Genomic DNA, 12,778 nt, shown 5'->3' with positions numbered 1-12,778 from the left:
TGTTTGCTGGAAGATTTTTGATTACAGTTTCAATTTCCGTGCTTGTGATGGGTCTGTTAAGGTTTTCTATTTCTTCCTGGTCGAGTTTTGGAAAGTTGTACTTATCCTCAATGGTGAAAAATTGAAAGCATTTCCTCTAAAGTCAGGAACAAGACAAGGGTGCTCACTTTCACCATTACTATTCAACATAGTTTTGGAAGTTTTGGCCACAGCAATCAGAGCAGAAAAAGAAATAAAAGGAATCCAAATTGGAAAAGAAGAAGTAAAACTCTCACTATTTGCAGATGACATGATCCTCTACATAGAAAACCCTAAAGACTCTACCAGAAAATTACTAGAACTAATCAATGATTATAGTAAAGTTGCAGGATATAAAATCAACACACAGAAATCCCTTGCATTCCTATACACTAATAATGAGAAAACAGAAAGAGAAATTAAGGAAACAATTCCATTCACCATTGCAACGAAAAGAATAAAATACTTAGGAATATATCTACCTAAAGAAACTAAAGACCTATATGTAGAAAACTATAAAACACTGGTGAAAGAAATCAAAGAGAACACTAATAGATGGAGAAATATACCATGTTCATGGATTGGAAGAATCAATATAGTGAAAATGAGTATACTACCCAAAGCAATTTATAGATTCAATGCAATCCCTATCAAGCTACCAACAGTATTCTTCACAGAGCTAGAACAAATAATTTCACAATTTGTATGGAAATACAAAAAACCTCGAATAGCCAAAGCGATCTTGAGAAAGAAGAATGGAACTGGAGGAATCAACCTACCTGACTTCAGGCTCTATTACAAAGCCACAGTTATCAAGACAGTATGGTACTGGCACAAAGACAGAAATATAGATCAATGGAACAAAATAGAAAGCCCAGAGATAAATCCACGCACATATGGACACCTTATCTTTGACAAAGGAGGCAAGAATATACAATGGATTAAAGACAATCTCTTTAACAAGTGGTGCTGGGAAATCTGGTCAACCACTTGTAAAAGAATGAAACTAGAACACTTTCTAACACCATATACAAAAATAAACTCAAAATGGATTAAAGATCTCAATGTAAGACCAGAAACTATAAAACTCTTAGAGGAGAACATAGGCAAAACACTCTCCGACATAAATCACAGCAGGATCCTCTATGACCCACCTCCCAGAATATTGGAAATAAAAGCAAAAATAAACAAATGGGACCTAATTAAACTTAAAAGCTTCTGCACATCAAAGGAAACTATTAGCAAGGTGAAAAGACAGCCTTCAGAATGGGAGAAAATAATAGCAAATGAAGCAACCGACAAACAACTAATCTCAAAAATATACAAGCAACTCCTCCAGCTCAACTCCAGAAAAATAAATGACCCAATCAAAAAATGGGCCAAAGATCTAAATAGACATTTCTCAAAAAAAAAAAAAAAAAAAAAAAAGCTTTGACAAATGAACATGAATATATTTTTGATGATGGGGAAAAGGTAGGAAAAGATCAGTTTCAACAACAGAAGGTAGGAGAAGATTATACATTAAGTCTGAGACATATAAACAATAACAAAAGTGATGAAGTTCTTCCTTAAAAATCAGCAGAGGAAAGACAAGGAGCAAGAAGATAGAATTGTTAGTTTCACCAAAATACTACAGTTGGAAGAAGTACTTAATTTCTGGGTCCTATATCAGAATAATTAAGTCAGGGTCTCTGTGCATAGAATCTGGATTTTAATAAATTTCTCCGGACTAAGGTACAGACACGTTTGTGAACCATGGTTCTAGACTGATGTGAGCCTCAAATGTATTTCCCATATGGAGCTTAGAAGATACCCCAGTATACACCCAGCAAACTACTCTTAGCTAAAGTAGTTTGTCTACCAAAATCTCAGAACACCCTATGAGTGCTGTAGAAAGATAACAAAGCAAACATCAGATATATACAACTTGAAAGCACTGTTTTATAAGTTGGTTCAAAAATAAATTTGTCTATACCTGTAGTGTGATTCTTTCAACTGAGGAGTTTTGTTTTTTTTTTTTTAAGAGAGAACAGATCTATAGTCCTATATGAATATAAAAAATTTATATAATTGAATTTGGTCTAATGGGAGTCTGAATTTTAGGCTGAAGACATGCTAAACCTCACTCTATAAAAAATCTTGCTTGAGTTCAGAAAGTAAGTTAATGGCAAACTGCTAACAAAAACCCTTTTTACTATACTTGGCTATAAGTATAGTAGCAAGTAAATTGTTGGGGAAAGTGTTACATTAATTTTAGTCTAAATTTTTATCTGGGTTTTTTAAATTCACTGTCCACATTATCTTAGAGATAATGTTAAATTAAGAGAGAAAGAATCAAGAGGTGAATAAAAGGAGAAAGTAAACATTTTCTTTGGTCTTCATCAGCTCAAGAGGATTCAGCTCCAGATTATTCTGTGAGAAGTTTAAACTATGTTCAATACATTTCCAAAATATATTCACGTACACTATTTCATCTGATTCAAATGCTTTCACAGCAAAGTGTTTGTATAGGTGTTGAGTCCGGCTCAACAAGGCATAGTTTCCTGAAAGCACGGCGTGGCAAAAGAATGAGAAAGACACAAGAATTGAAAGTGAGGATCAGGGGACCAACACTGTTCTGAGGTGAAGGTGCCCAACCTGATCAAGTCAGCTTTATTGTACGTTTTCAGGCAGGGCAGTACGTGCAAGGCAGAGAGAACATGCTCTCAGAAGCATATGGAGCCATACGGCTGTTAAAGATAGGCTAGGCATGTAACATAAAGATTTACTTTTATCTAATGACTTATGTTTCTGTCTAAAAAACAAAGCTCCAGACACAAAAAATCATCTGACTCAGAGACGCCAGCTCACGGAACAGTCTGATGATGGCTTTCCACCTTCAGGCACACATCCTGCTTTCAAGATGTTTTTCTGTTTCCTCTGGACTTATTCCAACAGTCATATGTCTTGAGGCATCTGGTCAGCAAGACTAATAATGTTTTCACATGCCTTTCCTAGGGTCTGCTTTTTCTCTCTTGTACTTGCTTCCTACATATAAGTGTGTGTCCTCAGTCAAGTCTGACTCTTTGCAACCCCATGGACTATGGCCAGCCAGGCTCCTCTGACCATGGAATTTCTCAGGCAAGGATACTAGACTGGGTTGACATTTCCTTCTCCAGGGGATCTTCCTGACCCAGGGATCAAACTCACATCTCTTGCATTGGCAGGCAGATTCTTTATCATTGCTTTATTTAAACACATTTGGTATCTATAGAATCTTTAATCTATTCTTTTATCCTCCATTTTTGCATCATCATTGTCTAGTTATATTTTTCAGTTTTAACAATTTTTATTCTTCTTCCTTCACAACATTCATTCCCATGGAATTTCAACATGGATGAGAGAATTCAAGACTCTTACCCCAACAAGTTACTTCTGCTTTCTCCACAAGTATAAGACAGTACAGTATTTCTCAGGCTTCTTCCTCCAGAAACCAATGCCAACAGTGCTTATGTGACCTATGAATGGGTACCATGCACAGTCTCACAGAATGCATTCTACAGGAAAATGGATATCAGAAATTTATTTTTAAATTTATCTTTTTTTAGTTCTGAAAAGATGGTTCATCTTCCAAGTACTGGTTTTGTCAGAGTTGCTTGAAATCTTCTTTTTTTCCCCTTTCAAGATTTACACCAAATTTTTATCTTTTACATTCTTTGATAAGCCTTCCTATTTTTCTTCTGGCCTTTCCTCTGACTTTTTGATACATGTACATTAGAGGATTTAACCAGTTTTGACCCAATGTCTTTGTATCTTATTTTTATAAACTCCTATTTAACCTGTTTCAGAATTCTCTACATCCAAAATATAAAGGAACAGTATTGTATCACCCAGCTTTGATACCTTTCTTTGTTCCCTGCTGAGGAAGGAGTATCATTATTAATATATATGGGAAGGGCATCTTCACATAGTTCAGATTGTGTCTAGCTCATACTATAACTACACTGGTATAGTCAATCCAACATTTTCTTAACCCAAACAATAAAAAACCACCACGTCTCCACTCTTCAAAGAGCTTTATCGTTTTTCTCATGTTAACACAGAAACCAGGGTACTTTCTCCCTCAAGGTCTTCTCTGACCTACATCTGTCCATTTGCACAACTTGACAACTTTCACCACAAACATGTTATACCCCAAAATCAGTCATCACTGTTAGTAGTTCTTTTGAAAAATATGGTTGCTGTAAATTTTGTTTAGTTGGTTGTTTACAGTATAGTTAAATTCTCTTGAATGCGCCATAAAGTAAGGAAATTTGTTCTCTCAGTTCTTGAAGTTGTTTGGAACTCAACAGTGTGGACATGCACCACTTTTCTCCTGAAATATTCTTTAGCATAAACAACTTAACTTTGTGGTTTTGTTATTGTTTCATTGCTTCCTTCTAATGCTTTATACCCCAAAACTAATTTAATTTTACTCCCCTCTCTTAACTCAGTCCTGATTGTCCAAGAACTGAAATTTCTCTTTTGATGCCTCAGAAACTTTATGGATTTCTGCAAACCCATATTTCTTAAATTGTTTCAAGAGCTAGGGGAGTAAACACTGACAATGAAGAAGTCTGTTATCTTCATACAGATGAACAGATTAACTGTTTTCAAATAGCCTAGAACAAGTCCAAAATTTGTAAACAAGAAACATTTTAATGTACTCTTCCATTGGAGGAAAAGTGTTGTGTCCAAAAATTTTGCAGAAATTGTTTATTCTTCTAAAATCTTTATCAGAAATAATGACCAAGTAAGACATAGAAGTAATGTAACTAGCAAGCTAGAAAGGTCCAAAACAGAAGTGTTCTTTCCAATGTTACATTAAAAAGCCTTCATCTGAATAACTATTTGATTGTGACATATTCAGCAATCCCAGGTGGCTCAGTGGTAAAGAATCTGCTGCCAACACAGGAGACATGGGCTTGATCCCTGGATCAGGAAGGTTGCCTGGAGAAGAAAACTGGCAACCTATTCCAATATTCTTGCCTGGGAAATCCTATGGACAAAGGACCCTGGCAAGCTACAGTTCATGGTGTCACAAACTATCAGACTCAACTTAGCAACTAAACAAAAAGCAAAATTCAGCACTACTTATTAATCACCTAATGGGCCAGACTGGATTACTCCCTGGACACAAATTTGAAGAAGCTGCCCTCATGGGGCTTGCAGACTTTTCAGTTTTAGTCTTCACAAAGATTCTTTGAAACATGAAGGTTGGTACTATTATGCCAATAATAGCTAAGAATAAAGAATCAATATCTTGCCCATGGTCCAACTAAAAGTTAGAGATGATTTAAAATCAGTTTCTACCCAAGCCCACTAAAAGTGCTGGTAAATAGTTGAAGCATATTACTTTGAAGAAGGATCAAAGTTTTACCTGCTCAGGGCAACTTACTGGGCTGTCTTCATTTCTGCCCCTAGAGGAATAAGTAATGATAAAACTGTCTTAAGCTAATAGAAATGGGTGTTGAAACTCACTTCTGATATATATAGTTGTCATTATGTGGACATATGAATGAATAAAATAAATGAATTAAATTATAAGTCAATACAATTGCATTTCATCCAACTTATCCTATACATTAGAAATTAATCCCATAAATAGAGTTCTTCAGAGAAAAAGAACCAACAGTGTGTCTCAGTATACGAAAGAGAGAGAGATTGAGATTGACTTATTATGAGTCACATGATCATGGAGACTGAGAATCCCATGATTTGCAGTCTGCAAGGTGAAGATCCAGGAAAAAGTTATAATGTAATTTAATCTGAGTCCAAAGGCTTGAGAATGAGGGAAGATGATGTTATAAATCCCAGTTTGAGGGCAGGACAAGATGAGATGTCCTATCTTAAGTAGTGAGGCAGGAAAAAAAAGACACATTCTTCCTTTCTCTACCTTTTGTTCTGTTCAGGCTCTCAACAGATTAGATGATGAACATCCACAATGAAAAGGGCAATTTGTTTTGCTGAGTCCATCAATTCAAGTGCTAATCTCATAAGGAAACTCTTACACAACACACCCAGAAATAATGTTTAATCTGGGCATCCTATTGCCAATAAAGTTGACACATAAAAGTAACCATTACACTTGGACTCACATATTTGATAAAATGTACGTGTATCCAAATATTCATTGCAGCATGCAGCTTTTAATATTTAAAAGCTTGCCAACTTCCATATATTAGCAATTTACTCTTTGATTATTGACTTAAAATATAATTGCAAAAGCCATCACACTATTTGGGTTTCAACAGTATTATTTTTTTAAAGATAATACATGTGAGTTGTAGAAAAACTCAAGTCCATGAATTTATGAATGGATAAGTAAATGTGATATAGGCATAAGTGGAATATTTGATAATAAAAAGAAATGAAGTACTGATACAATGGTACAACATGGATGACCTTGAAATTATATTAAATGAAAAAAGCTAGTCACAAAGGACCACATATTGTGTTGATCTCATTTGTATAAGAAGTTCAGACTTGGCAAATCTAGAGAGATAGAAAGTAGATTTGCCTACACAAAGTTGTTGCCTAGGGGTAGGGGGGCTTCCCTGGTAGCTCAGATAGTAAAATGTCTGCCTACAATGCAGGAGACCTGGGTTCAATCCCTGGGACTGGAAGATTTCCTGGAGAAGGAAATAGCAACCCACTCTAGTATTCTTGCCTGGAAAATCCCATGGACTGAGGAGCCTGGTAGGCTACCGTCCATGGGGTTGCAAAGAGTCGGACACTACTGAGCAACTTCACTTTCAGGGGTAGGGGAATGGAGGAAGTGGGGAAAGGTTGGGGTGAAAGGTAAAGAGGGTAGTTTCTTTTGAGGGTAATAAAGTATTCTAAAATTGATTGTAGTAATGGTTGTACAACACTTCAGATGTATTAAAAGCAACTTTATTGTTCACTTTAAATGAATGAATTATTGAAATAAAGCTGTTTAAAAAGTACATAAGGACATATAGTGAAAAGCATTTCTTTATTCCCAGTGATTTCTTTAGAGTTGATGACCTATTTTATCCTACTGTGTTCTGGATAATGTTTCAGTGCATAGATAAGTGTTTATTAATCAATTATCTATGTAACTAAGTTTCCAATTCCTTTTCTCTGCTTCTTCTTCTTTTTTTTTTTTTTTTTGTCTTTTTTAGGGGGAGGTGGTATTGGCATCAACAGGGAAGGTACTTAAAACTGTTCTGTAATAGTATACATAAACTTTCTTTAATGCCAAACAGTATTTCATCATACAAACGAGTCAATCATACATCCTAAGTTATAAGGAATTATGATCATTTGTCGTAAGAATAAAAACAATCTATTGAAATAGACTTAAGATGACTCAGTATTGTAAAAGTTTTCATAAATGTTCAAGAGCTTAAAAAGATGGTTATAATGAAGAAATACACTGCAAAACTCAACAGAGACACGGAAGATGCAATAAAGAACCAAACAGAAATAAGAGAAATGATAAGTGTAACATGTGAAGTGGAAAAATCAGTGGAGAGGCTTAACAGCAGATTGAAATAAAGCTCAAAGCTTGAAGAGAAATTCAAAGAAAATATCCAATTCAAAGAGAAGAATAAAAGAATGAAAATACAAACAAAGTCTCAGTGATCTGTGGGACAAAATCTAGAGTTCTGGCATATATTTCAGTTGGATTCCTAGAAATAAGGGAAAGAATGGAGCAGAGAAATTTCAAAGAAAACTGGTTAAAATTGGGAGAGGAGGAATCAACTGACATATCCACGAAGCTAGGAGAACCCCAAGCAGGAAAGACACAAAGAAAACCACATATTTTAGATTAACTGTAAGAAAGCCAAAGATATAAATATATCTTTAAAAAAATGATAGCCTACTCAACATCAGATAAAAATGGAAATCAAAAGGATGCTCTCTTTAAAATTTGTGGAAATACAATAATAAAATACTGCCAATCCACAATTAAGTATTTAGTAAGATTAATCTCAAAATGAAAGCAAAATAAATATATTCTCAGATTAATAAAAGATGAGAGAACTTACTGCCACCAGATCTGCACTTTAAGATATTCAAAAGGAAATTTTTTAGCCCAAGGAGAGGTGCACTATGTAAAATTCAAATGTCCAAGAAAGAATGAAGCACACCTGGAATTGTATACATGTGGTAAATATAAGATATTCTTTTCCATTTTCATAATACCTATGAAATAAAACTGACTCTATGCCAAAATTAGCAGAGACATTACTTTGCTAACAAAGGTCAGTCTAGTCAAAGCTATGGTTTTTCCAGTGGTCATGTATGGATGTGAAAGTTGGACTGTGAAGAAAGCTGAGCGCCGAAGAATTGATGCTTTTGAACTGCGGTGTTGGATAAGACTCTTTTTTTTTTTTTTAAAGAAAGAAGGGTAATTTTTATTTATTTATTTACTGGTTGCAGGGTGGGAGGGGGCACGAAGTTAAAAAGGATAGCCTTATGGCTTTGCCAGGCAAAGGGAGGCACACCAGGCTTCTGCCTTGAAAACTATGAAACAGTCATTTTTATATGGGGAAATATACTGGTCCACATGGAGGCTGTTGGCAATATTGATGAGCACAGTATTGGTGGAGTTGTCGGAGCAGGAACTGAGCCCTCTGGACTGGGGACAAGTGAAGGCAGTGCTGAAAATAGCTCAGTCTCCAGGACACCTAACTCAGAAAGAGAGAGAGAGGGGGTCCTAGCTGCAGAACTTTCCCCAACAACTGCAACGTCTAATGCAATGGTAAATGGCACTTTCAATTCCATTTTCAGATTATGTGTTGCTAGAATAAGGAAATACTGTTAAAATTTGTATATTGATCTTGGAAAATTACTAAACTTAGTCATTTTTCTAGTAGGTTTTTAGTAGATTTGTAGGATTTTTTCTGTACAAATAATCATGTTGTCTCCAAATAAAAATAATTTCACTTCTCCCCTGCCAACCCAGATGCATTTCATTTAATTTCTATTGCACATTGCACAAACTAGAATCTCCAGTACAATGCTGAATAAAAGTGATGAAGAGACACATTCCTGCTTTGTTCTTTTTCTTGGGAGGAAAGCATTGTCTTCCACTACTAAATATTGTAGTAGCTATATACTTTTTTTTTTTTTTGCTAGCTGGTTTTAATTTTATTTTATTTTTAAACTTTACATAATTGTATTAGTTTTGCCAAATATCAAAATGAATCCACCACAGGTATACATGTGTTCCCCATCCTGAACCCTCCTCCCTCCTCCCTCCCCATACCATCCCTCTGGGTCGTCCCAGTGCACTAGCCCCAAGCATCCAGTATCGTGCATCGAACCTGGACTGGCATCTCGTTTCATACATGATATTTTACATGTTTCAATGCCATTCTCCCAAATCTTCCCACCCTCTCCCTCTTCCATAGAGTCCATAAGACTGTTCTATACATCAGTGTCTCTTTTGCTGTCTCTTACACAGAGTTATTGTTACCATCTTTCTAAATTCCATATATATGCGTTAGTATACTGTATTGGTGTTTTTCTTTCTGGCTTACTTCACTCTGTATAATAGGCTCCAGTTTCATCCACCTCATTAGAACTGATGCAAATGTTTTCTTTTTAATGGCTGAGTAATACTCCATTGTGTATATGTACCACTGCTTTCTTATCCATTCATCTGCTGATGGACATCTAGGTTGCTTCCATGTCCTGGCTATTATAAACAGTGCTGCGATGAACATTGGGGTACATGTGTCTCTTTCCCTTCTGGTTTCCTCAGTGTGTATGCCCAGCAGTGGGATTGCTGGATCATAAGGCAGTTCTATTTCCAGTTTTTTAAGGAATCTCCACACTGTTCTCCATAGTGGCTGTACTAGTTTGCATTCCCACCAACAGTGTAAGAGGGTTCCCTTTTCTCCACACCCTCTCCAGCATTTATTACTTGTAGACTTTTGGATCACAGTCATTCTGACTGGTGTGAAATGGTACCTCATAGTGGTTTTGATTTGCATTTCTCTGATAATGAGTGATGCTGAGCATCTTTTCATGTGTTTGTTAGCCATCTGTATGTCTTCTTTGGAGAAATGTCTGTTTAGTTCTTTGGCCCATTTTTTGATTGGGTCATTTATTTTTCTGGAGTTGAGCTGTAGGAGTTGCTTGTATATTTTTGAGATTAGTTGTTTGTCAGTTGCTTCATTTGCTATTATTTTCTCCCATTCTGAAGGCTGTCTTTTCACCTTGCTAATAGTTTCCTTTGATGTGCAGAAGCTTTTAAGGTTAATTAGGTCCCATTTGTTTATTTTTGCTTTTATTTCCAATATTCTGGGAGGTGGGTCATAGAGGATCCTGCTGTGATGTATGTCAGAGAGGGTTTTGCCTATGTTCTCCTCTAGGAGTTTTATAGTTTCTGATCTTACATTGAGATCTTTAATCCATTTTGAGTTTATTTTTGTGTATGGTGTTAGAAAGTGTTCTAGTTTCATTCTTTTACAAGTGTTTGACCAGATTTCCCAGCACCACTTGTTAAAGAGATTGTCTTTAATCCATTGTATATTCTTGCCTCCTTTGTCAAAGATAAGGTGTCCATATGTGCGTGGATTTATCTCTGGGCTTTCTATTTTGTTCCATTGATCTATATTTCTGTCTTTGTGCCAGTACCATACTGTCTTGATAACTGTGGCTTTGTAGTAGAGCCTGAAGTCAGGCAGGTTGATTCCTCCAGTTCCATTCTTCTTTCTCAAGATCGCTTTGGCTATTCGAGGTTTTTTGTATTTCCATACAAATTGTGAAATTATTTGTTCTAGCTCTGTGAAGAATACTGTTGGTAGCTTGATAGGGATTGCATTGAATCTATAAATTGCTTTGGGTAGTATACTCATTTTCACTATATTGATTCTTCCATCCATGAACATGGTATAGTTCTCCATCTATTAGTGTTCTCTTTGATTTCTTTCACCAGTGTTTTATAGTTTTCTATATATAGGTCTTTTGTTTCTTTAGGTAGATGTATTCCTAAGTATTTTATTCTTTCTGTTGCAATGGTGAATGGAACTGTTTCCTTAATTTCTCTTTCTGTTTTCTCATTATTAGTGTATAGGAATGCAAGGGATTTCTGTGTGTTGATTTTATATCCTGCAACTTTACTATAGTCATTGATTAGTTCTAGTAATTTTTTAGAGGAGTCTTTAGGGTTTTCTATGTAGAGGATCATGTCATCTGCAAATAGTGAGAGTTTTACTTCTTCTTTTCCAATTTGGATTCCTTTTATTTCTTTTTCTGCTCTGATTGCTGTGGCCAAAACTTCCAAAACTATGTTGAATAGTAATGGTGAAAGTGGGCACCCTTGTCTTGTTCCTCACTTTAGAGGAAATGCTTTCAATTTTTCACCGTTGAGGATAATGTTTGCTGTGGGTTTGTCATATATAGCTTTTATTATGGTGAGGTATGCTCCTTCTATTCCTGCTTTCTGGAGAATTTTTATCATAAATGGGTGTTGAATTTTGTCAAAGGCTTTCTCTGCATCTATTGAGATAATCACATGGTTTTTATTTTTCAATTTGTTAATGTGGTGTATTACATTGATTGATTTGCAGATATTGAAGAATCCTTGCATCCCTGGGAGAAAGCCCACTTGGTCATGGTGTATGATCTTTTTAATGTGTTGTTGGATTCTGATTGCTAGAATTTTGTTTAGGATTTTTGCATCTATGTTCATCAGTGATATTGGCCTGTAGTTTTCTTTTTTGTGGGATCTTTGTCAGGTTTTGGTATTAGGGTGATGGTGGCCTCATAGAATGAGTTTGGAAGTTTACCTTCCTCTGCAATTTTCTGGAAGAGTTTGAGCAGGATAGGTATTAGCTCTTCTCTAAATTTTTGGTAGAATTCAGCTGTGAAGCCATCTGGACTGGGGCTTTTGTTTGCTGGAAGATTTTTGATTACAGTTTCAATTTCCATGCTTGTGATGGGTCTGTTAAGATTTTCTATTTCTTCCTAGTCGAGTTTTGGAAAGTTGTACTTTTCTAAGAATTTGTCCATTTCTTCCACGTTGTCCATTTTATTGGCAAATAATTGTTGATAGTAGTCTCTTATGATCCTTTGTATTTCTGTGTTGTCTGTTGTGATCTCTCAATTTTCGTTTCTAATTTTATTGATACTCTACTCTAGATTTTTAATTTTTGCTTCTATGTATTTGTTACCAATTTTGTACCTTTAAGAACCCAATCTTCAGGACCCATTTTTCACTAGGGAGAGAGATTACTGGCTTGACTGCTCTCTCTTCCTTTGGACTCTCCTTTTTCTCCACAAGGTCGCCTGTGTCTCCTCCCTAACCCCTCTTTACTCTACCCAACTCTGTGAATTTCTGTGTGTTTTAGACGGTGGAGAACACTTAGGGAACTGATTACTGGCTGGATCTGTCTCCCTCCTTTTCATTCCCCTCTTTTATCCCTCTGGCCACCTCTGTCTCCTTCCTCCTTCTTCTCTTCTCTGTATAACTCCGTGAACATCTCTGAGTGGTCCAGTTGTGGAGTGCACATAAGGGAGTGACTACTGGCTAGCCCACTCTCTCACTATTGATTCCACCTCATCTCATTTGGGTCACCTCTAACTCCCTCTTCCCTCTTCTCTTCTCCATGTAATGCTGTGAACCTCTCTGAGTGACCCTCACAGTAGAGAAACTTTTCATCTTTAACGTAGATGTTTTATCAATGGTACTGTATAGAAGGAGAAGTTTTGAAACTACTGTAAAAATAAGACCGATAACTGGAAGCAGGAGGCTTAAGTCCAA

The 12,778-nt window shown here is 36.0% G+C and overlaps 1 protein-coding gene and 1 pseudogene across 1 annotated transcript in view; both read left to right on the top strand.

The window, feature by feature from the left end:
- LOC147379257 (phospholipid scramblase 1-like) overlaps window positions 1-7,232 on the top strand; it is an 87,392-nt gene extending 80,160 nt beyond the window's left edge. The window contains exon 6 of the mRNA XM_086415044.1: window positions 7,182-7,232. Within this exon, the coding sequence (XP_086271170.1) occupies window positions 7,182-7,232 (51 nt within the window). The remainder of the gene's footprint in view (window positions 1-7,181) is intronic.
- A 1,340-nt stretch (window positions 7,233-8,572) lies between these two features.
- The window catches only part of LOC147379256 (phospholipid scramblase 4-like), a 31,760-nt pseudogene continuing 27,554 nt past the window's right edge, over window positions 8,573-12,778 (top strand).

Source organism: Bos grunniens, chromosome 1 (assembly GCF_055505025.1).
Source record: "Bos grunniens cultivar Pamir isolate PY7600 chromosome 1, Bosgru_T2T1.0, whole genome shotgun sequence".
Classification (NCBI taxonomy): Eukaryota; Metazoa; Chordata; class Mammalia; order Artiodactyla; family Bovidae; genus Bos; species Bos grunniens.
This window is presented reverse-complemented; position numbering and strand designations above follow the sequence as displayed.